Source organism: Crinia signifera, chromosome 8, assembly GCF_055691185.1.
Source record: "Crinia signifera chromosome 8, ASM5569118v1, whole genome shotgun sequence".
NCBI lineage: Eukaryota > Metazoa > Chordata > Amphibia > Anura > Myobatrachidae > Crinia > Crinia signifera.
In genome coordinates, this window is record NC_139224.1 from 139,951,538 (window position 1) to 139,978,982 (window position 27,445).

The 27,445-nt window shown below is 46.5% G+C and overlaps 1 protein-coding gene across 3 annotated transcripts in view; it reads right to left on the bottom strand.

The window, feature by feature from the left end:
- Positions 1-27,445, bottom strand: part of PAPPA2 (pappalysin 2) — a 204,632-nt gene that overhangs the window by 19,539 nt on the left and 157,648 nt on the right. For all 3 annotated transcript variants that reach the window (XM_083157266.1, XM_083157265.1, XM_083157264.1), the window contains exons 19-21: positions 12,986-13,118; positions 12,620-12,729; positions 7,219-7,290 (exon numbers count right to left, since the gene is read on the bottom strand). In XM_083157266.1, coding sequence (XP_083013392.1) covers positions 7,219-7,290; positions 12,620-12,729; positions 12,986-13,118 — 315 coding nt within the window. The remainder of the gene's footprint in view (positions 1-7,218; positions 7,291-12,619; positions 12,730-12,985; positions 13,119-27,445) is intronic.

The window sequence follows — 27,445 nt, forward strand, 5'->3', positions numbered from 1 at the left end:
TTGGGTGTGCGGTGGTTGGGGGGGTCAGGAGCAAGGGGGATGGGATAGGACTTTGGATACTGGTAGTGGGTGTGAGTGGGGATTGGAGAGGTTTGGGGGTGGGTGGTGGAGAGGTGTAGGGGGGTTGGAAATGGGGTGGGGGTAGGGGAGGGGGTGGGGGTTGGGGAGGGGGTGGGGGTGTGGCTGGGGGTACGGGTGTGGGTGGGGGTTGGGGAGGGGGTGGGGGTTGGGGAAGGGGTGTGGGTGGGGGTTGGGGAGGGGGTGGGGGTGGGGGAGGGGGTGGGGGTTGGGGAGTGGCTGGTGGAAGGGGATGGGGAAATTTGGTGGGCCCCAGCTTGACCCATTGTCTCCTCCTCTTCCTCCTCCTCTTCCTCCTCCTCTTCCTCCTCCTCTTCCGCCTGCTCCCGGGCTGCCTGCTCCCGGGCTGCCTGCTCCCGGGCTGCCTGCTCCCGGGCTTCTATGCGGGCCCTTGCCCGTGCTGAAATGTTCATGTTGATGGTATAGAAATCGAAGATTGGGGTTCATAAAAAAGGGGGAAAGAAAAATTCACATTAGTCATGCTCATAACCTTCCAAATTATCATTGCTGTTATATTTCAGACATTTATCATGCAAACTAATTGATATGCTACACCCAAAAACTGAGCAACTACTTAAACCCCCCCCTATACACCCCATATACACCCCCTATACAACCCATATACACCCCCTATACACCCCATATACACCCCATATACACCCCATATACACACCCTATACACCCCGTATACACCCCATATACACCCCATATACACCCCCTATACACCCCATATACACCCCCTATACACCCCCTATACACCCCATATACACCCCCTATACACCCATATACACCCCATATACACCCATATACACCCCCTATACACCCCATATACACCCCATATACACCCCATATACACCCCCTATACACCCATATACACCCCATATACACCCCCTATACACCCATATACACCCCATATACACCCCCTATACACCCCCTATACACCCCCTATACACCCCCTATACACCCCATATACACCCCCTATACACCCCATATACACCCATATACACCCCATATACACCCATATACACCCCATATACACCCCATATACACCCATATACACCCCATATACACCCACATACTCAGGAACATATTTATAAAAAGTACAGAAAACATTGCAAAAAAACACAGACATACTAGTAAATAAAAACTTACATCGGGCAATATGGCGGCGAAGTGTCGAAAGCAACACTGGCTGCCGCCGGCGCAGGTCAGACCAGCGCCGCTCAACTTGGGCCAGGCTCCTGCGGACGCCGGTCCGGGCGAAGATTAGCCGGCGGGCAGCATTATACGCCCGCCGCTTGTCCATATTGGACACATATGGGCCCCTGGGCCCCAGGCGCCGGTCCATGACCTCAACCAAGGCCAACAGCTCCTGGGTAGAAAACGCCCTAGCCCTGGTTGAAGTCATAGTGGCAATGGCGCAGTTATTAATTGCAGGTACATATATCACTTTTGGTGCTTGCTGATTGGTGTAAAACATTTTTTGTTTAGTATTAACTTTATTAATCCTTCTTACATGAACAAACTGGATGCGAATAGAAACTTACGCGGACCGTTCCGATATACACACACCATAACCAACAGCATGCATTCAATGTATAGAGAGGAACTGTATATACAGTGTGCGTAAAATAATACACGCAACCGTCTACTAATAAATACGCTGCTAAAAGGGGCACAATACACCCATTTCCATGGAGAGACGTACTGTATATACAGTGTGCGTAAAAGAATACACGCAACCGTCTACTAATAAATACGCTGCTAAAAGGGGCACAATGCAACATGTTGGTGTATGACAATTTCATACTCATTACATATGTAAGGAAAGCATTATAACGTGATGTTTTGAAATGTGACTCACAAAGCATACACGAACTCCAACAGATACCAGCTGACAACACTCATCATTGGAATGACAGGTGCACACATTTCACGATGTAGCACACAATGCTCCACAACCTGTGTATGTGCATATACAGGTGATTGATCAGGTGCGTGGAGACCTGCGTAATTTAAGCGGCAATTATCGGCGTGAAATATCGGCGTAAATTAGCAACTACATTGCGGGGAAAAATATACGCCCCCTTGTTCATGGCGGGAGATTAACATATAAACATTCAGTCAGATGCAGGCCAGAATTGCTGCAAACATGTCTAACTCAGACGATTCCGCAGCTGAGGACGCTCTACAGAGAGCACAAGCAGAATCCCTGCTTGAAGCTTTACAGAAGAGGGAACAGGAGCGGAGAAGGAGGGCTCAAGAGAGAAGTAGCCTGCAAGACCAAGCGGGCCCCTCACTAACAGGCCCTGTTCAACCTCCACCAGCTCCACAAGGGCCAAGCAACCAGCCAGAACAAGAGGTTGCATCTCTCCAAACAGGTGTGACCCAGCAGGTGCATGTTGAGAGAACTGGGGCCACCAGAAAACGAGCTGCAACATCTAGGGTGAGGACTGAGCAGGATACCACCACCAAAAAGAGAAACCCTGCATTTGTAGAGGCAGAATTAAGAATTTTAGTGCCCAGAGCACGCGAATGGATAGAATTGCCAACCAGGAAGCCGGGTGCCAGTGCAAGGAGAAACCTTTGGGACAAGATCACAGAGGAAGTGAACCAGGTGTCACCAGTGGTCAGAGATTGGCTAGCGGTGAAGAAAAGGCAAGTGTGTTTGTCCCCCTGATAATGTCATATGTGTGTACATATGTTACATGTATGTTTTGAGAATAATAGAAAGGTGTGTTTGTAGATAGTGCTACACTTCAATGTCACATGTGAACACAACCATGTCTAATAACCCACATTGATATATGAAACATGCACCATTGGTGTGATGTGAGGTTATGGGCACAGTTCTGCTCATGTGAAGTATGTGAAGTATTTGATGGGACAAGAGAAAGTGTGTTTTGGAAAGAGTTGTTGTAAAGGTGCCCATACACGTTACAATTATTGTATACAATATTGTATACAATATCGCATCTCATAGCATATCGGTTTAGCGATGAGTACAAAAAGTATGTGCAGCACATACTTTTTGTACTAGATCTCATCTCGTCTGATCTCATCGCAAAACCGATATGCTATGAGATGCAATATTGTATACAATAATTGTAACGTGTATGGGCACCTTTACATGTTCCATATGATGCAACTGAAACAAGAATGAGCAAACTGTGCACATGTAGCTGGTGAGAAACTACACATCCCAGTATGCCATCCCATAGTTAAATGACTCCATAATAACCACACTGTCAAGCTATGGTGGAATGTGTAGTTTCACAACAGGTGGAGGTGCCTAATTTGGCCATGGATGATGTCATTTCTGCATAGTGATCTATGTATGTGCATTTAGTGGCCTAATGAATGAGATGAGACACTGAAATGCCTCCTAATGGAGACATTAATGTGTGTGTGGGACACATATGGCTAAAAAACATAAGATCACCCACACTAGGAAATGTCACGTAGTCATGATGTTCACTAGCACAGTGGTGCACATATCTCATGGTGATATTTGTATTTTTAAACTTGTAGGTGGACAGACTTCAAAACGACACTGAAGAGGAAGATGACTGACCGGTACAACCACAGCATGTCCACCGGGAGAGGTCCTATGCCCGATAATTTGGAGTATACCCCCCTGGAGCAGGACGCCTTGGACGTCATTGATGTGGCCGAGGTTAGGGGGATCTCCAATATGGACAGTGAGCTCCCGGCGGAGGTCTTTGATGCTGCTTTTGATGGTAAGTCACAGTAATGCATTGTATTTTGAAAGATATATTTTAGTGCGTATGTGATGGTGACATATTATCTTAGCAGAAGCAGAAACCCAGGATGAACCGGCAGCATCTTCCTCTGCAGAGCCACAAGTGGTCCAGCCTCCACCAAGAAGACACCCCCAGCCCCAGCCACAGGAGACATGGGATGAGAGCGTGATGGTGATGCTTGAGAGGATCGAGCAGCAAGGGGTGGATGCTGCGCTCCGTCAGCAGCAGATTGGGGAATTTTTGGAGGATTGGAAGGCCACAAACAGGCAGCAGTGTGAGGCCTTCAACCGCATGAATGACACTCTGGCGGCTGGCATGCAAAGCATTGGCCAACACCTCAGCCGCCAGAATGACATTCTTGCGGAGCTGCTGACCACCGCCAGGTCCCTAAGGGACAATCCCCCATCTGCTGGCCCACCCCAAGCTGCTCCCCAACATTCCACCTCTGCTGACCCTCCTGTGTCCACTAGGGGAAGACGCCGCAAGCCATCTGACCCAAAGGCCCCTGTCCCCAAGGCCCCATCTAAAAGGGGGAAAAAAGGGCCCAAATAATGAGACCTGGTTCACTTCCTCTGTGGTTGGACCCCAAATGTTTAAATTGCACTGGACATCCACTTCCTGAGTTGGCCATCGATCCATTTTCGTGCCATGGGCATTAAAGTTCTTATTTTGACCTCTACAAATGCAGGATAAATTTTTGGTGGTGTGTATCTTGCTTAGTATTCACCCTGGTTGTTGCAGTACGTATTCTGGTGTCCCCATTTCTTTCACCATTGCATTTGCAGGGTAACACATGTTTGGAGATATGCAACCTCTTGTTCTGGCTGTTTTTTTATTTTTGTGTCTATTTTATTTGTTTATTTGATTTATGACATGAAAGTCTCAAATAAGCTGTGATGCTGAACAGCAAATAAATTTATTTTACCAATTAAAACAAAATTGTTGTATGTGTAATTTCTTGTGTGAAACAAATACTAGATTTATGTGTACTTACTGACCAGGGTATTTTTGAACATTTGTTGAAGTGTGGTAGAAGTTTCCCATGTGTAACCCTCTCCATGGCCATTCCCATGTTCCTATCCAACTTTTCCCTGCTAATTAGTTTGTGTCAGCACATGTGCAGAGCAACTTAATAGGTGAGAAAGCAGTTTGTGTGCAGGTGAGGTAGCCCCTACAGTAGTAGGTAAAAGCAGGTCCAGAACAATGCTTTCCTCATGGAGTGGGTGAGGCAGACAAACAAGGGTCAAAAGGTACATTTGTGTAGGAATGCATATGTGTCCTCCCTAAAAAAAGATGTGTGAATCGGCCAAACATGAGAAAATTGCTTGTGAACAAACATGTATAAGTTTTTAAATATATATGATTTTACAGTGTCATAAGCAGATGTAGGAATCCTTTGTTAGAGAGATGTGAGTGCAATAATGTGATTGGTGGCATCTTACATCCAGAGTGTAGTCAAGTCCAATTCATAGCAGATCAGATAGTGGTACAGTTCTGTATTTTGGGTACTATACAAAGATTGTGTGCAAAATAGTGGGCATGGGCTTAAAACATTGCTGAAACATCCTTTGTAGGTGTTAGATGTGGTTTATGTTATTGTATCATAAATACAAAACCTATGTTTGTATTAGAGTGAACACGTTGACACATGTCGACTTGTGTAGGGTGAGTGTGCTACTGTGTAAAGTCTATGAAAGCACGTAGTGAATGTGTATAACTGTTTAGCAAATACCTACCTTAGCATATATAAGCAGGTCTTAAAAAGATTCTTACCTTAAATTAAACAAACCTTTAAATGTAGAGAAGTATAGAAAGATAAGCTTCCAATGTGTTTGAGTGCTGTGTGTGGCTTGCAGGTAGTGAAATCATGGTTTGGACTTAATAGACTGCAGCATTGGTTATTACATTCAGGTGTATGTGTTTGAGTAGTAATCAGCGTAAATTAGCAAACCCAGGCGCACGCTGGCATGCGGTATCTGTAGGGGTGGTCTGAGATGGCGGTTGGCGGCCGCCTGTTTTGTGTCCGAAATGAACGGTGCTTTAGTCGATCGTGCGGTAGTAGCACCGCTCATTTTTAGTGCACACCCCCGTGTACGCCCATGTTTACGCCCATTTTCCCTCATTATTTCGGCCGCTCCCCTCAACACGCCCCTATGCCGCCCCCAATGCCCGTACACTCGCGTACAGGTTTTTTCGCACGTAGAGACCCGTCCGTAAGCGTTGTGGAGTGTTCGCGCCTGCGCATTAGCGAATGTACGCATGCGCAGATCATAAAAAACCCCGGGACGTACGCGTACGGCCCGGCCGCACCAACCAGAATAAGGCCCAAAGTCTGGATGCTCTTTAATTGCACATTGCAAGAGCTGTAATAAGATGTATTGCACGCATTATCCTTCCTAGTGGCAGAACTTGTGGGTGGTTGATCCAGGTTTAAAAATATAGTTTGGGCCCCCTCCTCCACCCCAACCCAAATTTACAATATGCAACAAGGCAGATGGTGACAGGGAGAGGCAGAGTCTGACAGCGAGAGGCCGGGGGAGGCAGAGTGTGATAGGGAGAGGCAGGGGGAGGCAGAGGGTGACAGGGAGAGGCAGAGTGTGATAGGGAGAGGCAGAGGGTGACAGGGGGAGGCAGAGTGTGACAGGAAGAGGCAGAGTCTGACAGGAAGAGGCAGGGGAGGCAGAGGGTGACAGGAAGAGGCAGAATCAGGCACCTGGAGGGCGGCAGTTCGCCCCTCACCCCCAGCATGGAGGGTTAGCGAACTGTGTAAAAAACTTGCGGCGTTGGCGTCCCTGCAGTGATGGAGCGGGCAGGGGTGTCCGTGCCGCGGGGGTTCCTGCGGCGCTGTCATTGTGTATAAAGCTGGCGGCGGCCGGCAGGGTCCCTGCAGTGAATAGAAAATAACTAGCGCTTCCCGGAACTTTAAATGTAACTTTATACACTTAACACTTAACCGTATGTATAGGTATGATCAAATCATTAATCTTTACTCTTTAAAATGGGGCTGATTCAGAGGCAGGTGCTAATGACACTGCTAATGCATCTTGTATGCAGCGGTGTGAAATTATGCAAAAGCCGCATGAGCTGTCTTACGGTAAGTAAAAAGATATCCACTGCTGGCTTCTGTGATTCGCTACTGTATCCGATGATGCATCCAACAACACAGCCACGGACTTCAAAATGCCCTGGAAACAGGGACACAAAACCCCCATTTTCTGGTATGTTCTCTGTCGCTGCCCCCAGATGCCAGCAGCATGTCAATCAGGATGTTACAGAACTGCATGCCACATTGAAGACTCCCATACTGTACTGTAAATCTCTCAATCAGGCCAAATGCCCCATATGTTATCATTTTGCATAGATATATCAGTCTTACCTCACAAGATTTGATACAGTGCAATCTAATGGGGTCCGGGTACCACTGTAGGCTTCCTGTACACATGATATCCTGTCGGTGGGAACGACAAAACAGTATCACCAGGCTTGTACAGTACATTTAGCTGCCAGCATATAAATCACATACGTCTAGTGCAGGGGCTCTTGAACTATTTTGCTCTGAGACCCCGTAAGGCAATAAAACCTATTACAGGCTACTAATTTATGATTATTATCATGGTTTTATTGTGTATACACTGCAATGATGACTATTGTCGGACATTTTGGGTTCATTGTAGTCCTTGACGCATACCTCCCAACTTCTTGGCTGCTGGAATAGGGACACTCGCGCGGCGAAGGGGGTGGGACCTATGCAAATGAGGGTGCGGCTTATGCAAATTAGCTGCTACCCCATTTTCGGCAGCGAATAGACGCTGTGTGCATGCGCACAGCGTCTATTCAATCAGCTTGGGGGGCTCCCAACTGCCACCCCCGCAGCGGGACAATGCCGGCCGCGGGTGGGACAGTACCCGAAAATCAGGACTGTCCCGCTGAAATCGTGACACTTGGAAGGTATGTTGACGTCTAACTGCACGGTATATTTCTTATTCATGTTATTGCCCACTGCAGCTTTAAGAAAATAAATTTGAATGGAAAAAACTATTACAGGGTCCCAGCGAGTTACCGCAGAATAGCCACCGCATGTGATCGGGCATGGATCATTGGACAGACAGCAACTAGGTCGACAAGCATTAGGTCGACACCACTAGGTCGACATGCATGAAGGTCGACATGCAGGAAGGTTGACATGACTGAAGGTTGAAATGGGTAAGGTCGACAGGGCTGTTAGGTCGACATGCATTAGGTGGATATGGGGAATGTCAACAATCAAAAGGTTGACATGGGGTTTTTCATCTTTTCCTGAATGTCGACACAGTTGACATGGACACTGAAACCTAGCACCGCATGGCTCGCTGCACTCGTGTCGCTAATGACCCTGTCGACCTTCAGCGCAGGGGCGTTGCTGGCGAAGATTGATGTGGAGTCGGCCTTCCGACTGATGCCACTGCACCCGGACTCGTTCCGGTTCATGGGTTTTCGGCTACAACCACGGGTTTCTACGTGGATAGGTGCCTGCCCATGGGCTGTTCGATCTCCTGCTCTTATTTCGAGCGATTTAGCACTTTCTTGCACTGGTGCGCGCAGAGGGAGTCGGGTGAGTGGGGTTTAGCGCATTATCTGGACGACTTCCTATGCTTGGGCCCGGCTGGGTCCCCGCGTTGCGCAGTGCTGCTGGGGGTGGTGCAGAGACTGTTTGGGTTTTTCAGGGTGCCCATAGCCGCCGTAAAAACGGAAGGGCCGGTCACCTGTCTCTCGTTTTTGGGCATAGAGATCGATACGCGAGGCGGTTGCTGCAGGCTTCCCCTTGATAAGCTTGAACTGCTACAAGGGGTGGTCTCGGTAGCTTTGTGCGCGTGAAAGCTTCGGTTGCGCCAGCTGCAGTCGCTTCTCGGTTTACTACATTTTGCGTGCAGGGTGATCCCCATGGGTCGGGTTTTCTGCAGAAAGCTCGAGCGCGCCATGGCGGGGATTCGACATCCGTTGCATTTTGTGCGTTTATCCGCTGAGTTGAAAAGGGATCTCCGGATATGGAGCTCCTTTTTGGAGCATTTCAATGGAGTATTGATATGGCCGGCTCCTCGGCGTAGCAATGCTCAATTGGAATTGTTCACAGATGCTGCTGGCGGGAATGGGTTTGGGGCCTACCTGCACGGGGCATGGTGCGCTGCGCCATGGCCCATGGAGTGGGTGGCTGAGGGCCTCACGAAAAATTTGCTGCTGCTGGAATTGTTTCCCATTGTGGTGGCGCTCGAACTGTGGGGGGATAGCCTGAAAGATTCCTGCATAGTTTTCTGGTGTGATAATCTAGGAGTGGTCCAGGCGATAAATCATCAGGGCTCCTCCTCTCTCCCAGTGCTGCGACTGCTGTCGCGTTTAGTTTTGCGTTGCTTGCTTTTAAACATCCAGTTCGTTGCCAGACATGTGGCGGGGGTAGAGAATTCTATTGCTGATGCGCTATCTAGGGGGGATTGGGCCCGGCTTCATACCTTGGCCCCTGCTGCTAGTTTGGTTGGTGAACCCTGTCCCCCTTATGTTTGGCAGATGATCAGGCCGGCATGGAGGGCTTAGCCATGCCGGCCATCGCGCCCAGGATTTTGCGATGCTACCAAGAGGGGTGGCTTGAGTGGGAGCAATTCAGGCTATCCTTTGAGCAGGCAGGTATGGTGGCCTTTGTGTGGCACCTGTATTCTTTGAATTTTTCTGTTGCCGCTGTTAGGCGGGTGCTTTCTGGTGTCTCCTTTTTCTCTTCTTTGTATGGTCGTGCTGACCCGTCTTGGTCGATTCTCATTTCTACGGCATTGAGGGGCTGGCAGAGGGCCACTCCGGCAGTCTCCGACCGAAGGCGTCCTATTGATATTGCACTGCTCCCACCGCTGCTGGGTGCCCTCCGGGACGTATGCTACCCTCGTTCCAAGGTGCTGCTGTTCAGGTTGGCATATGCAATGGCATAACACGGGGCCTTTAGGATCGGGGAGCTGGTGGCACCGTCTAAGAATGCCCCGTCGCCTTTGGATGTGACTGATGTGGTGGTCCAAAGGGATTCTGTGTTGTGTCACATGCGACGATCCAAGACTGATCAGGCTGGGAGGGGGCGGTGGCTGTCTTTGCTCCCATGTGCAGTGGAAGGGGTATGCCCGGTGGAGTTGGCCCTGGCCTTCCAACGGGTACGCCCGACCGCCCGGGCGCATGGTTGATGCATGAGGACGGGTCACCGCTTACTAGATACCAGTTCTGTCATGTCTTGGGCCGGGCGCTGGGGGCCTTGGGCCTCGATCCAAAGGATTTTGGGTCTCATTCCTTTAGGATGGGGCTGCTACGTCTGCAGCTGCGGGGGGCCGCTCCGACGCAGAGATTCAGTCTCTGGGCCGATGGCGCTCCGCAGTCTTTCGCAGGTACATTCGGCCAACTCTCTCTGTCACTTTGCCGGATCATGGTTCACTGGATGCATAAGCACTTGCCAACCTCCTGTGGGGGTCTTGATGTGTGTTCACATTTCCCCCGGGGGCACAATTCGTCTAATCTCTAATTTGTCATGGCGTACCTGATAGATTACTCCGGGGGTTTGTGTGTTTTGTGCCTCAAGATCTGGTGCATTGGTCCAAAAAACTTTTCTCTTTCCCCTTGTATGTTTGTTTTGAGTTTGTATTTGTTAGTATGGTGGTTCATTTCTTGTACCCTGTTGCAGGTCGGCAGGATGTCAGGAGCGTGTGGGTCATGGGCCATTCGTACGTCTATTGGGCCTCAAGGTCGCCTGTGGCCTCTGATGTATGCGTGTATCCTGAAGCAAGCATGGTGCGGTGGCTAGGTGTGAGATGAATGTGTTGGTGTGCCTTGCAGGAACAACTGTCGAGGGCTATGCAGAGCTATGGCACCCCCAGGGTGCTGATCATTCGTTTAGGAGGCAATGATGTTGGGCAGTGTACGACCCTGGAGTTGCGGTCTCTTATCATCCGAGACTTGCATATTGTGGCTCAGGCTTGGCCGTCTTGTAGGCTGGTCTGGTCTGCTATGATACCCAGGCGTGTATGGAGGTCGGCGCGATCTTGCCCACGTGTGGATAGCTCTCGTAAAAAAGTGAATACAGCTGTGGAGAGATATGTATTGGCGAATGGAGGTGGTGTCATCCGGCATGATGGCATCATTTTTCAGAGGGAAGAGCTGTATAGGGAGGATGGCGTGCATCTGAGCCCAGAAGGCGTGGCTATGTTCTTGGCTGATTTGTTCTTATGGTTGAGGAGTTGGTGCTGAGCGTTTTTTTCTTGTTGGTGGCGGTGCTGCGGCTTAGGGCCTATCTTGGCGGTAAAGAATGGTCAATTGTGTAGATGGAATGTGTGTAGATTAGTGGGTGCGCTCTCCAGGCATCAATTGTCACGTGCCATACTTCTATGCATGGAAGATGGCTGCCACCACCGACCCAGGTGGTTGGCTGGGAGAGTTGATCACCAGCAGTGTGTGAATGCTATGGTGATACTACCCCACCCCTTTTTCTTACTCTGACCGTTCTTTAGTGCCGCCACCAATATTATAGTCATAATCTGTTGTCAAAATAAAGTTGACATTCATTATTTTGAAACGCCAGCACTTGTGTCCGTGTCGTTATTTGTAGATAAGTTTTTGTAGGTTAAGTGTTGAGGGTTTTAAGCATGAGAGTACCGATGGTGAATTTAAGTAACACCGATGGCTGATTAGGCTGGAGGTGACATAAATCACAGAAGGGGATCATGCTGATAACTAGTTAACAGTTGTGCTAGGGTTTAGGCAGTGTGCTGCGTCTGGCAGCCAATAGGTGCAAGGGGAGGAGTTGGGCAGGGGAGAAGGGTCTGCTGAGCAGGAAGTTCAGCCTCTCTGGAAATTTTCCCCACCCTCCCATCCCGGTTTTTTCTGTCTCTATTTCTTTCCTTTAGGCGGCGGTAAAGAATGGTCAATTGTGTAGATGGAATGTGTGTAGATTAGTGGGTGCGCTCTCCAGGCATCGATTGTCACGTGCCATACTTCTGTGCACGGAAGATGGCTGCCACCACCGACCCGGGTGGTTGGCTGGGAGAGTTGATCACCAGCGGTGTGTGAATGCTATGGTGATACTACCCCACCCCTTTTTCTTACTCTGACCGTTCTTTAGTGCCGCCACCAATATTATAGTCATAATCTGTTGTCAAAATAAATTTGACATTCATTATTTTGAAACGCCAGCACTTGTGTCCGTGTCGTTATTTGTAGATAAGTTTTTGTAGGTTAAGTGTTGAGGGTTTTAAGCATGAGAGTACCGATGGTGAATTTATGTACATTGAAGAGCTGTCCATGGTGCTTGTTGTCATACAACCCCCTCTGTGTATGCATTCTGTACCATGTGATGTGCTACCCACATCATGTGATTCCTTATAGGCCAGGATAATGGGACTCAAGCCCATAATACAGTACATCTATGGATTGTGTTATTGCTGATCCGATGTGCACATGGGATCGAACATCGGATCAGATTTCAAACACATCCAATTTCGACCACTTTTCCGGAATCAGGTGAAAAGTGGCCAAATCAGATCAGTGTATGGGGAGGCCTTTAGATCTATTAGAGTTCTATTAAAGATAGGATGTTGCCCATAGCAACCAATTAGACTCTACTTCTTATTTATTTAGCATCTTCTAGAAGATAATAGATAAGATCTGATTGGTTACCCATAGCAACCTCCCATCTTCAATAGAGCTCCCTTCTTAGTAAATGAACACCCCTGAACCTAATTTGGAAGCAATACAGTATATCCCATTGCACTCTGATACCGTACCTGCACCCTGGTAGGATTCATCCATGGTTCTACAGAATCCGAGGTCATGTTCTCAGGTAGAATGACTGCGCCACTGAGAGGATCAGTACATGAGGCTGTGCAATTAGCACCTGCAGTGACAGAAAACCCCCAATAATAGATTGTAATGAAAGCTAATAACAAAATAGACAAGCACACAGCAAGCAGTGACTCACAACTGCAAAGGCGTATTATTCCCTGCTACAATCCTGGCAACAGCAATCTACTCACTATGGTACTAGATGTGTAAGCAGGGGACGGTGATCACGCTCTCTACAAAGTCATTTAACAACATGTTTACAACAATGTCAATTCCAAAACTATCTGAGCTACAAGGGATTTTCTCACCAATGCCAAGGCCATGGATGCACGCGTACTGAATGCTGTTGAGCTCTGGAGGTGGAGGGCATGTCCCTGTTAGTCCCTTGCAGAGGGTCAGATTCTCAGTCCAGGTCCTGTCCTTATTGCACACTGTAGAGACCTAAAGCACAAAAAGTTGTGAGGAATGTTATTTATATGGCGTGACAATGGTTCTGCAATAGATGATACAGCATACAACAAGGTTACATAGGTATAAAAAGAGAAATAAAAACAGTTACAGACAAATTCACAAGTTTACATAATTACAACCTGCAAAATGACATAATTATGTAACAAAAGGAGAGCAAGACCTGCTTGCAAGAGCTTGCCTTATGCCTGTAATATGCAACCTGATAGACTTTGGAGGCCTGCTTTGGGCATACATCTAAACCACTGGCGGCTCCTGACTTTAGACTTAAAGGGGGCTGCAATTTCCTGGGTACTGCTCGTTGCAAACAGTCATTAATTACTTGAAGGTTATTAGTTTGATTTGCGCTGTACAAGTGTTTGTATGCATTTACTGTAAATAAATGATGTACTCGTGTGCACACAAATACAGGTACAGAACAAAATACACTTTAATATTAATTAACCCCTTCCCGACAATTGACGTACATTTACGTCATGGTCGGGAAGTACTTCCCGACACATGGCGTAAATGTACGTCATGGCATTTAACTGTCACCGCGTCTATAGACGCGGTGACAGTTTCAACATGTCTGCTGTCCCTGACAGCAGACATGTCCGTGCATGCCCAGGGGGGGCTGCGATGCCGCCCCCCCGTCGGCGATCGCTGTGATTGGCTGTTCAGTGTGAACAGCCAATTACAGCGTTTTCTGTGTCACCGGCGAATAACGTTCGCCGGTGACACGCGATCGGAGGTGATTGGTGCTGTAAAGTACAGCACCAATCACCGCGGGGTGTAAGGGTGACACTGGTGTCACCCCACCTCACCCCGCCCGCCCCCAAAGGCCGTGATTGGTCCGTCGGACCGACGGACCAATCACAGCCATGGAGGGGGGTTTAAACTAACGGTGACTGCACTGCAGACGCCATTCCGGTCTGGAATTGCGTGCAGTGCGGTCACCGTGCCAATCTGCCGTGATATACTGACCAGAACCTTGCAAAATACTTACCTGATCCTTGCAAATATCTTGGCTGCTTCATCTGTGCTTGTAGTGTGCTGGATGCTTCCTGGATCCTGTTACTTGTGACTTCCTGTGAACTTGTGCTGCTGCAGTGTAATAGCGTTAGTTAGATAGAGAGAGATAGAGAGAGATAGTGTCAGATAGTGTCAGAGAGTGCTGTATTTTGTGCTGCTGCAGTGTGATATAGTTATAGAGAGAGAGATAGAGAGAGATAGAGATAGAGAGAGATAGAGAGAGATAGAGAGAGATAGAGAGAGAGAGAGATAGAGAGGCCTAGTGACAGAGAGTGCTATATTTTGTGCTGCTGCAGTGTGATAGTTATAGATAGATAGAGAGAGATAGAGAGAGATAGAGAGAGAGAGATAGAGATAGTGACAGATTGTGCTATATATTTTTTATAGAACTGACTGCTGCCCCCCCTTTTGTGCTGATCAGTATAAATTAACTGATCAGCAACTTTTTGGGGGCGCAGGGTATTTTTATATATATATATATATATACCTGTCACTGCTGCTGCTGCAGTGTCATAGAGTGTTAGATAGTGAGAGATAGAGAGATAGAGAGAGATAGCGACAGAGAGTGATAGAGAGTGCTAAATTTTGTGTCTGCTGCCCCCGCCTTTTGTGCTGATCACTATATCTGAGGTGATCAGCAACTTTTTAGGGGTGCAGAGGTTTTTTTTTTTTATATATATACCTGCCAGTTGCACTGTCAGTTGCACCTGCTGCCCCTCACTGGTAATCAGTGTCGCATCACTGATCACCTTTTTTTTTTTTTTTGTGTGTGCTGTGGGGTCTTTTTTTAATTTTTTTTTTTACACACACTGTGATTTTGTGGGTGTCCTGTGGCCGCTGTGCGCGGATCAGTGACGTACATCACTGATCATCTTTTTCGGCACAGGGTTGATCTATTTTTTTTTTTTTTTGATCAAATTCCTGTTGCCTTTCAGCGCTGTTCAGTGACGGACGTTACTGACCAACATCTGTGCTCAATTTTTGGCGCATGACCTTTTTTTTTTTTTTTAACCCCTTCAATTTTTTTTTTTTAACCCCTTCAATTTTTTATTTTTTTTAACCCCTCCATTTTTTTTTTTGGTATAAAGTATTTTTTTTTTCTGCACACTACATACACACTACACACTACATACCCCCCGGGTTGAAATAAAGTTTGTACCCCCCCCTACACTATACACGTGTTGAAACATTTCACTACCAGTAACACAAAAATAAAAATGGCATCCCAAATGTCATCCCAAATGTCATCCCAGTCATCCAGAAGAATGTATTCAGCGGAGGAGGCATATGCCCTGCTTGCTTCTGACTCTGACACAGCCAGTGATGCAAGCGGGGAATTTGAAGGATTCGCCTTAAGCTCCTCTTCCTCCTCTGGTGATGAGGGACCCCCTCAAAGACGCCCCCGTAGAGCAGCTGAGACCCCCCCCCAATAATTGATCTCGTATGGACCCCACCACCAGACAATTTTGAGCCCCAGGTTCCTGAGTTTTTGGCCATGCCAGGAATCCAATTTGATTCCACAGGTCTCAGAGAAATTGACTTTTTCAAATTATTTTTCTCTGATGATTTTATAAATTTAATGGTGGACCAAACTAATTTATATGCCCAGCAGTTTATTGCTCAAAACCCCACATCATCATTTGCTAGGTGGACCCCTGTAGATGCAGTAGAGATGATGACGTTTTGGGGTCTGGTGTTTCATATGGGCATAGTAAAAAAGCCAGAAATTAGGCAATATTGGAGTACAGATGTTCTGTAGAGAACCCCATTTTACCGTATGGCCATGCCCCGGGCTCGATTTGAGACGATCCTTAAATTTTTGCATTACAACGATAATGCACAGTGCCCACCCAGAGATGATCCCACCTTTGACCGGCTATTCAAAGTCAGGCCGGTCATTGATCATTTCAGTGCCAAATTTGAAGACATGTACATCCCAGATAAATTCATTTGCATAGACGAGTCCCTTATACATTTTAAAGGAAGGGTTAAATTCCGCCAGTACCTTCCCAGTAAGAGGGCAAGGTATGGCATAAAAATGTATAAGTTGTGTGAAAGCACCTCAGGGTACACCCACAGGTTTAGGGTATATGAAGGGAAGGATTCAAGAATTGAACCGCCAGAATGCCCCCCCTCCCTCGTAGGTGTTAGTGGAAAAATTGTCTGGGATTTAGTGCACCCCTTCCTGGATAAAGGTTATCACCTCTATGTGGATAACTTTTACACCAGCATCCCCCTGTTTAAGGCCCTTGGTTCAAGAGGTACAGCAGCTTGCGGTACTGTGCGCAAGAACCAAAGAGGCCTCCCAAAAACGCACATTGCCCAAGTAATGAGAAGGGATGAAAGCAGGGGAATATGCACCGAAAATATGTTGTTGGTCAAATATAAGGACAAGAGGGATGTCCTTATACTGACAACAATTCACGGAGACAGTACCACCTCCGTCCCTGTATGAGGTACCAGTACCCACACCTCCAAACCTAATTGTATCCTGGATTACAATAGGTACATGGGCGGAGTGGATCTTTCAGATCAGGTACTGAAGCCGTACAGTGCCCTGCGGAAAACAAAAATCTGGTACAAGAAGGTGGCCGTGTATATCATCCAGATGGCACTGTATAACGCTTACGTGCTATTCCGTTCTACCGGCCAGAGGGGGACATTTATGCACTTTCAAGAGGAAGTCATAAAGGGCCTAATATTTGGGAACCAGCAGGCAGAGGGCCCCAGTACTTCTACTACTGGCCCCCGTATTGTACCAGGGCAGCATTTTCCTGATGAAATCCCCTCCACTGGAAAAAAGGGCAGGACACAAAAAAGGTGCAAAGTTTGCTATAAAAAGGGAATAAGAAAGCAAACTATTTTCCAGTGTGACACTTGCCCCGACAAACCCGGCCTATGTATAAAGGAGTGTTTTAAAATATACCACACATCTATGGATTATTAGGTTCATAATTTCACCGTGCTTCGGGGGTCTTGCTAATGCCACATAGCACCCACCATTCATTCCACCAGAATCTGAGCCGCAAAATCCAAAAATCACTCCTTCCCTTCTGAGTCCTGCCATGCACCCAACTGGTATTTTTTGGTCACATGTGAGGCATTGCCGTACTCGGGAGAAATTGGGGCACAGATTTTGGGGTGCTTTTTCTCCTTCATTCCTTGTGAAAATGAAAAATTTTGAGCCAGAACTGCATTTTTGTGTAAAAAAATGTAATTTTTCATTTTCACTGCCCACTTGTATCAAAATTGGTGAAACCCCTGGGGGTTTGAAATGTACACTATACCCCTAGATGAATTCCCTGAGGGGTGTAGTTTGCAAAATGGGGTCACTTGTGGGGGGGTTCCACTGTATTGGTGCTTTGGGGGTCTTGCTAATGCGACATAGCACCCACCATCATTCCACCAGAATTTGTGCTGCAAAATCCAAATATCACTCCTTCCCTTCTGAGTCCTGCCACTTTTTGGTCACACATGAGGCAATGCCGTACTCGGGAGAAATTGGGGCACAGATTTTGGGGTGCTTTGTCTCCTTCATTCCTTGTGAAAATGAAAAATTTTGAGCCAGAACTGCATTTTTGTGTAAAAAAATGTAATTTTTCATTTTCACTGCCCAGTTGTATCAAAATTGGTGAAACCCCTGGGGGTTTGAAATGTACACTATACCCCTAGATGAATTCCCTGAGGGGTGTAGTTTGCAAAATGGGGTCACTTGTGGGGGGGTTCCACTGTATTGGTGCTTTGGGGGTCTTGCTAATGCGACATAGCACCCACCATCATTCCACCAGAATTTGTGCTGCAAAATCCAAATATCACTCCTTCCCTTCTGAGTCCTGCCACTTTTTGGTCACACATGAGGCATTGCCGTACTCGGGAGAAATTGGGGCACAGATTTTGGGGTGCTTTGTCTCCTTCATTCCTTGTGAAAATGAAAAATTTTGAGCCAGAACTGCATTTTTGTGTAAAAAAATGTAATTTTTCATTTTCACTGCCCAGTTGTATCAAAATTGGTGAAACCCCTGGGGGTTTGAAATGTACACTATACCCCTAGATGAATTCCCTGAGGGGTGTAGTTTGCAAAATGGGGTCACTTGTGGGGGGGTTCCACTGTCTTGGTGCTTGGGGGGTCTTGCTAATGCGACATAGCACCCACCAAAATTCCACCAGAATCTGAGCTGCAAAATCCAAAAATCACTCCTTCCCTTCTGAGTCCTGCCATGCACCCAACTGGTATTTTTTGGTCACATGTGAGGCATTGCCGTACTCGGGAGAAATTGGGGCACAGATTTTGGGGTGCTTTTTCTCCTTCATACCTTCTGAAAATGAAAAATTTTGAGCCAGAACTGCATTTTTGTGTAAAAAATGTAATTTTTCATGTTCACTGCCCACTTGTATCAAAATTGGTGAAACCCCTGGGGGTTTGAAATGTACACTATACCCCTAGATGAATTCCCTGAGGGGTGTAGTTTGCAAAATGGGGTCACTTGTGGGGGGGTTCCACTGTCTTGGTGCTTGGGGGGTCTTGCTAATGCGACATAGCACCCACCAAAATTCCACCAGAATCTGAGCTGCAAAATCCAAAAATCACTCCTTCCCTTCTGAGTCCTGCCATGCACCCAACTGGTATTTTTTGGTCACATGTGAGGCATTGCCGTACTCGGGAGAAATTGGGGCACAGATTTTGGGGTGCTTTTTCTCCTTCATACCTTCTGAAAATGAAAAATTTTGAGCCAGAACTGCATTTTTGTGTAAAAAATGTAATTTTTCATGTTCACTGCCCACTTGTATCAAAATTGGTGAAACCCCTGGGGGTTTGAAATGTACACTATACCCCTAGATGAATTCCCTGAGGGGTGCAGTTTGCAAAATGGGGTCACTTGTGGGGGGGTTCCACTGTATTGGTGCTTGGGGGGTCTTGCTAATGCAACATAGCACCCACCAAAATTCCACCAGAATCTGAGCTGCAAAATCCAAAAATCACTCCTTCCCTTCTGAGTCCTGCCATGCACCCAAATGGTATTTTTTGGTCACATGTGAGGCATTGCCGTACTCGGGAGAAATTGGGGCACAGATTTTGGGGTGCTTTTTCTCCTTCATACCTTCTGAAAATGAAAAATTTTGAGCCAGAACTGCATTTTTGTGTAAAAAAATGTAATTTTTCATTTTCACTGCCCACTTGTATCAAAATTGGTGAAACCCCTGGGGGTTTGAAATGTACACTATACCCCTAGATGAATTCCCTGAGGGGTGTACTTTGCAAAATGGGGTGACTTGTGGGGGGGTTCCACTGTATTGGTGCAACATAGCACCCACCATTCATTCCACCAAAATCTGTGCTGCAAAATCCAAAAATCACTCCTTCCCTTCTGATTCCTGCCATGCACCCAACTGGTATTTTTTGGTCACATGTGAGGCATTGCCGTACTCGGGAGAAATTGGGGCACAGATTTTGGGGTGCTTTTTCTCCTTCATACCTTCTGAAAATGAAAAATTTTGAGCCAGAACTGCATTTTTGTGTAAAAAAATGTAATTTTTCATTTTCACTGCCCACTTGTATCAAAATTGGTGAAACCCCTGGGGGTTTGAAATGTACACTATACCCCTAGATGAATTCCCTGAGGGGTGTAGTTTGCAAAATGGGGTCACTTGTTGGGGGGTTCCACTGTATTGGTGCTTGGGGGGTCTTGCTAATGCGACATAGCACCCACCAAAATTCCACCAGAATCTGAGCTGCAAAATCCAAAAATCACTCCTTCCCTTCTGAGTCCTGCCATGCACCCAAATGGTATTTTTTGGTCACATGTGAGGCATTGCCGTACTCGGGAGAAATTGGGGCACAGATTTTGGGGTGCTTTTTCTCCTTCATACCTTCTGAAAATGAAAAATTTTGAGCCAGAACTGCATTTTTGTGTAAAAAAATTAATTTTTCATTTTCACTGCCCAGTTGTACCACAATTGGTGAAACCCCTGGGGGTTTGAAATGTACACTATACCCCTAGATGAATTCCCTGAGGGGTGTAGTTTGCAAAATGGGGTCACTTGTGGGGGGGTTCCTAAATTTTAGCATCTTATGGTGCCTAGAAACCTACATGGTGCCTAAAAAATAATCTCATAAAAAGGAGGCTCCAAAATCAAGTAGGTGCTCCTTCTATTATGAAGCCTGTGGTTTGGTCAACGTGCACACTAGGGCCACATATAGGATATTTATGAAAACAAAAGAATTGGGGGAATCAATTTTTAGTCACATTTCTCTAGTAAAATGTACTGTGTTCCTTAGAAAAATGTATTAAAATTGCAAATCTGCAAAAAAAATGAAATTTTGAAATTTCACCTACACTTTGTTTTAATTCCTGTGAAACACCTAAAGGGTTAACAAACTTCCAAAATGCTGTTTTGAATACTGTGAGGGGTGCAGTTTTTGAAATGGTATCATTTATGGGGGTGTCTCACATACAAGTCCCTCAAAGTCACATCAGAACTGAACTGGTCCCTAAAAAAATCAGTGTTTGAAATTTTCTTGAAAATTTGAGAATTTGCTATTCATATTGTAAGCCTCCTAGTGTCCAAAAAAATTAAAAGGAAGTTGAAATAATGATGGAAACATAAAGTAGACATATGGTCTATGTTAGTTATTAACTATTTTGAGTGGTATTATTATTATTCTCACAAGCAGAAAATTTTACATTTTGCAAATTGCTAAATTTTCCATTTTTTTACGACATTTTGGTATTTTTCACAAAAAAACACAGACTGTATCGACCCAAATTTACCACTAACTTGAAGTACAATGTGTCACGAAAAAACAATCTCAAAATCACTGGGATAAGTAAAAGCAAAAAAAAGTTATCCCCACTTAAGTGAGACATGTCAGATTTGAAAAAAAGGGCTCTGTCAGGAACGCAAAAACTGGCTCTGTCAGGAAGGGGTTAAAGTACACAAAATGCAAAATGCTACTCTTAATAAAGATCTACACACACACATATTATTAACATAAAAAGAACTTCCATGCACCTCTCTGGTGCAATGCATACCTTCCTTCAGATGCATCACACTGAGTGACTCACTGAAGTCAGGGCATGCTCACTGCAAAGAATTGCTTCTGGGCTGCACAGGCAGCAGCCCTTAGAAGCACTATAGCTCTGGCGATTTGCACAGCATGACTTCCTGTTAGAAGCTATTGCTGTCATGGCTCCATGTACTGGCAGTTCAAGAAGGGGAGGAGTTTCCAGCTCTGTGTATGATGAGCAGTAGCAGCTTCCAATAGTAGGAATCTACTACATGCTGAACTCCTCCCCACAGGGTTGGGCTGTTGCTGTGTCTGTCCTGCTGCTTCATGGAGCCGGTTAAGAGGAGGTTACCAGTGTGTCAGAGACACAGACAGCCAGCACCAGAGCTGCAGAGGTAGGGGTAGGGGCTGCGGGGGGGGGGGGGGGGGGGATGCACCGGAGCAGGAGCCTCCACTGCATCTAACCTTCAAAATGCCAGTTTTTTACTTCTAATCTCAGTAGTTTGTAAAATATATTGATATATTGAATATATTTAATCAATAAGACACCTACTGTAGTTAATGTAATAAATGGCTAAGACTCATCACCTCTATGGGGGGGAATTCAAGCATTTAAACCGCCAGCAGCCACTAGATGGCACCCAACACAGCAATTCATGTGTTGCCCTGTTCAGGTGCACCAGCCGCCAATGCTGACATTACTGTCATACTGTGGTATCGGTTGTTTGATGGGCTGAAAACCAGTCTGTAATAACATATATTAACTTTTAGAATGTAAGCTCTCACGGGCAGGGCCCTCTCTCCTCTTGTGCCTTTCTTAGAATATATAAACCTCTGCCACCCTGATGATTGCTTCAGTGTCCTGTCCCCTGATACAACTATCCATATTTACCATGTACTTGTCCTAAACTGTCTTGTACTGTAATTTGATATATGTTTTTGCTCCTAATTATGCTTTGTAAAGCGCTGCGGAATCTGTGTGCGCTATATAAGAAACTGTTAATAAATAAATAAATATGTCTGAAACACACATACAGCGGTGGTGGAGTGCGGAGGGCCAGCGAACGGCTCAGTCGCTCGTGCATTCCATTGCCACATCATAGAGGGGGTGTGTCCGAGGGGGTGTCAACATCAAAGAGGGGCATGTTCACATCATAGAGGGGGTGTGTCTGAGGGGTGTCAACATCAAAGAGGGGCATGGCCACATCATAGAGGGGGTGTGTCTGAGAGGTGTCAACATCAAGGAGGGGCATGTCCACATCATAGAGGGGTGTGTCTGAGGGGTGTCAACATCAAAGAGGGGCATGGCCACATCATAGAGAGGTGTGTCCGAGAGGTGTCAACATCAAAGAGGGGCATGTCCACATCATAGAGGGGTGTGTCCGAGGGGTGTCAACATCAAAGAGGGGCATGGCCACATCATAGAGAGGTGTGTCCGAGAGGTGTCAACATCAAGGAGGGGCATGTCCACATCATAGAGGGGTGTGTCCGAGGGGTGTCAACATCAAAGAGGGGCATGGCCACAACATAGAGAGGTGTGTCCGAGAGGTGTCAACATCAAGGAGGGGCATGTCCACTTCATAGAGGTGGTGTGCCTGAGGGGTGTCTACATCAAGGAGGGGCATTTCCACGTCATAGAGGAGGTAAGTCCAAGGTGTCAACATCAAGGAGGGGCATGTCCACAAAACAGAGAGGGTTTGTCCGTGCGTAAAAGCATTAGTCTCCCCCTTATCCCCCACTTGCAGCCTCCATTTCTATGTCACATGCACCAGTGGCAAGTGTTTGAAGCACCCATTAATTGCATGAATGGGCTGTGCCACAAAACTTCTAGGCAGATCGGGGACAATGCACCGGAGGCGACTACCGCCTGATGTTATGACATCACATGGACCAGCCTACACTCCAAAAGTCCCTTTGTTGTTCTTTAATAGGATAATAAAATATTTGGACACAAAAAATGCTTTAATTCTCTGTATGTGGGCAGTCAGTTTAATTGTGACACAGGTATTAACTTTCAAAAGCCTGTTTCATATTGTATGCAATGCCGATGTTTACACAGCTAAGCATTTATCGGTAGACTGTGCACCCGCCCAGGTATTCTGTCGATGCCGGCTGCAATTTAGATCTATTGGGTTCTCTGCTAATTTGCAGGTATATACCGCTTAGCCAGAGTGTAATTTCGCCCTGAGCAAGGTTGCGATAAGCCTGTGAAAATGTTGCAAGCCTGTGATTAGCTGCAAATCCATTCGCAAGCGCTCACCATCAAATAATTTTTCCTGTGTATGCAGTCTGCGCATAGCCCAGGACTTACTCAGCGGGTGAGATAGACTCAGGCTAACCAAGGCAGGCGTTGACGTCACATGACCTCCCTGCAAACACCTAGGCACGCTTGCGTTTTCCCTGACTATCCCGTAAAAGGAATGGTTACCACTCCCAAACACCAGCTTCCTGTTAATAAACTTCAATACGGTCAGCGATCAAAAAGTAGCAGGATTTTATCACAGGATGGCCTAGTGCATACATCCTACAAGCCAAATGCATGTGCCTATTGATTTTCACCGGGCCTACAAAATCACAGCTGTGAGATCAGGTCTGGGTAACCACTACATCTGCCTCTGCCATGCAGTCTTGATCATGACATTAGGACAGAGGCCCTAAATAGGACTAGATGTTGGTCTGACTGAGTGGGTGGGGCCATCAAATTAGTTAGGAGCAGCGTTTCAGAAAGTTAGAAGATGTACGGGTCAATCATCACTAGTGTGTGCTTGTATATGTTATTTTATCTCCCCAACTGGAATGAGAAAATCCATACCTTACACTCTTATAAATAAGGGAAATACTTAATCCCCGCCGCTAATTCCAACAGGGGAAATATCGATAGGCACCTGTATTCAATTATATCATTTCCGACAGCATTGAAAAGGCAGCTCGACAGAAACGGCCGTGGATTGTCGAAATAACGGCCGAATCCTAACTATTTGCGCCCGTTTTCGCTGACACGCCCCCTTTTCACCGCTCATCAGGCGGAACATTGAATTCAGTCTGCCGATAATCCGGCAAGCGGACCGAAAACGGGGCAGGGTTCTGACTGTTGGAACTTTCCAACAGTCGGAACCTGGGACTGAATACCCCTCTAATGCTGCTTTCAGACCGCATAACTGGCTTTGACCCCATATTTGAAAACGTTTCCAAAAACGGGTCTGCCAGGTAAAACCCCTTTCACACCGCATCTCTTAAACGGTATATTACCGTTTAAGTGCCGTTTTTTTTACACTGGCAGACCCGTTTTTGGAAGCTTTCCAAATACAGGGTCAAAGCCAGTGCGCCCCCCCCCCGCATCCTCATCCCGCCAGAGCCCGGCCACCCCCGGGCCCGGCTCCCGCAGCCTGGATCGGAAGCTGCTGAAGAGCACAAGCAGTGGGCGCAGGAGCGGGAGTGGGTGTGCGGGGAGCTGCTGCGTGCACATCTACCTGAGACACGCGTCCCCCGGGCTCTGGCCGCTGCTCTGCACATCAGTCTCCAGCGGGGACAGAACGGAGAGCAAGGGGGGAGCCTGGATGTTCAGCAGGACGGAGCTCGGATGCCCGGGGAGGGAGTGTTGGGAGGAGGGCAGCGGCGTGGCTCTATTCCAGGACTCTGACAGCCTGAGCCCCGCTGTGTGCCAGAGGCTGGAACTCTCTCCCCTCCCCCAGACCTATCGCAGCACTCTCATTGCTACCTGTCTCCAGGGTACCCATCACACCAGCCGCGTCGCACCCACCGCGTCGCACCCGCCACGTCTCACCGAAGCCCAGTGGCGCCAAGCCTACAACAGAGCTGTCTGCAAACTGCGCAGACAGAGGGTACAGAGGTGGTACAGAGGTGAGGTACAGCAGGTCTGGGGAGTGGGGGCTACGGGGTGGCGGTGGGTTGCTCCGGTGCTATGAATATTTAATGAGCGCTCATTAAATATTCACTGCACTGAATTTAGGACCCAGCTCATTGGCTGGGTCCTAAATACCGTTTCAGACCCGATTTTGATGCCAAAATACCGGGTCTGAAACGGGTAGGACCCTCCATTTTAACCGTTTTACAAAAACGGCTTTTGTAAAACGGTAAAGTGGTTCTGCACCTTTCAGACCGCACAGATTACCGTTTGAAAACGGTAAAAAATCGGCAAAATACCAGTTTTTAAGTGCGGTCTGAAAGGGGCATAAGTCTTTATCAATGATCCTTAAAAAAATAATAATAATAATAAAACACAAGAATCTACAGGCACAACTATACCACCAATCCAGCGACAAACATACTGTACATTAATCTCCAATATAGGCCCTCTGAAAGAAATCCTTGGCCGTCAGTGCATTAGAACTGGAGATTCCATATAATGTATGGCTGTAGGGAAGAGGACTGTTGTTGATCTTCCCAAATTGACCTGATTCCATTTTCATATCTCTTTAATTAACACAGACTGGCACAGTACTTCATAAAAACATAATAGTGACAATAGTCATATATCATGCGGCTGACATGTTGTCTATTCAGTGATATCATTTAGGCAGCAGGAAGGTAGACTTGGAACTGTATAAACATCAATAACGTTTCACATAACTCCCGGCTTCCTCCAGATGACAGGATGATAAAATAGCACTAAATTATCCCACAGTTCAGATATGTCAGGCAGTGGTGACACTTGAGTGCTAAAACTGTTATATTAAAATCATATCCTTTTTGTATGCCTCCCTCCTGCGGTTATTAACGGTCCGTGTGAAAGAATCAGCATCACAGGAAGTGACAGTCGGACAGCGGAGAGATGCAGATCTCTGCATACACCGGTCTCCTGCTGACCTTCACCGACATTCCATTATTTCTGGTAATTATAACCGCAATACCCACTTTGTTTATTAATTATTTACATCGTTTGATTAAATTTGTCATATAACAGTATTCTTTTAAATGGCACGGCATATGAAATGTGATCCGGGCCTATTACACCTGTAGCCAACTCCTACCGACTTCCTGTCCAAAAGAAATGAAATGGGATGATTCTGGTTGACTCGCTAAGCAGGGTAACTTGGCTGATTAGCGAGCCTGCGCCAATGGCCGCCCCCCCCTGCCGTGGTCCGCACATTCCCGCCTCTTTGCAAATGGATGTTTTGCATAAACATCCATTCGCAGGGCAGTGTACGGGGTCGAAAATATTTGCCTGCCCCAGCTGTTCACCTTCGCATAGGGGCGCCACTGGGTACCCCTATGTGAACCCAGCATTTTTGTTGGTACGCCCAACAAAAGCTGGTCTTTTCCAATGCGAACGCCACCTGTCTGTCTCGATCCACCCCCCCCCGCCTCCCCCCTGTGCGAACGCTTCGGCAAGTTGCCGAAATCGTCTGCACAGCAGCTCTGCACATGCGCAGTGACTAAACATCGATCCCCGTTATAAATTTGCAGTGACTGATTACAATGACCCCCTAAATGCTATCTACGGTACAGCAGGAAAATATCATCCGATGTAGAGAGTGTATTGCAGTGTTTCATAAAGCTATCTGTTCATGATTAATTTTTTAAAATGATTTTTGAAACAAATAATTGCATTTCTGTACAATTGCGCCAGTATACTTTGGAGGCAGACGGGTCGCCATCGCTCACAGATGTCGCAACAAATCAATAACTGTATTGCTTTACATCGTAATGCGTTTGTCCATTTTGGAAATGGTTGAGCATTAGGAGACTAACATGCAGGAAAATCGCTGAGATTTGACTCATAATAAAGCTCATTAGGAGTAATAATATAACTAACAGGCTTATCAATCAGTTTAATCAATCAATGGCCGTCTCAGCTTAATGCATCTTAGAACAGTAAATATAAATAGAACATAACCTCAGCTGTGGAGTAGGAGATGTTTTGCTGGCTACAAGATAGATAAGAGTAAGTAATGCAGCACAGATCTGCTCTATTGCTGGGAAATGACAGCCTGTTGCATTGTGGGAGAAGGAAGTTGAGGATAATTTACATATATCAAGCAATGAATGGGGGAGGGAAAGCATTTTAACCCTTTGAGTGCCAACATCTCTGCGATTGATGTGCAAAATATACGCTAAAAACGCCAGCGTCGCTCACATTTGTTATATAAATTCAAATAAAAAAAATGTGTAAAAAAAAATACTATATTTCCTATATAAGGTCAACATTACAGGTCATTATGATGAATAAAAATGTTTATTTGCCAATTTCTACACCTATTATAACAAATGGAATTGGCACTCGAAGGGTTAAGGCAAAACAATGTCATGTTCTCATTTC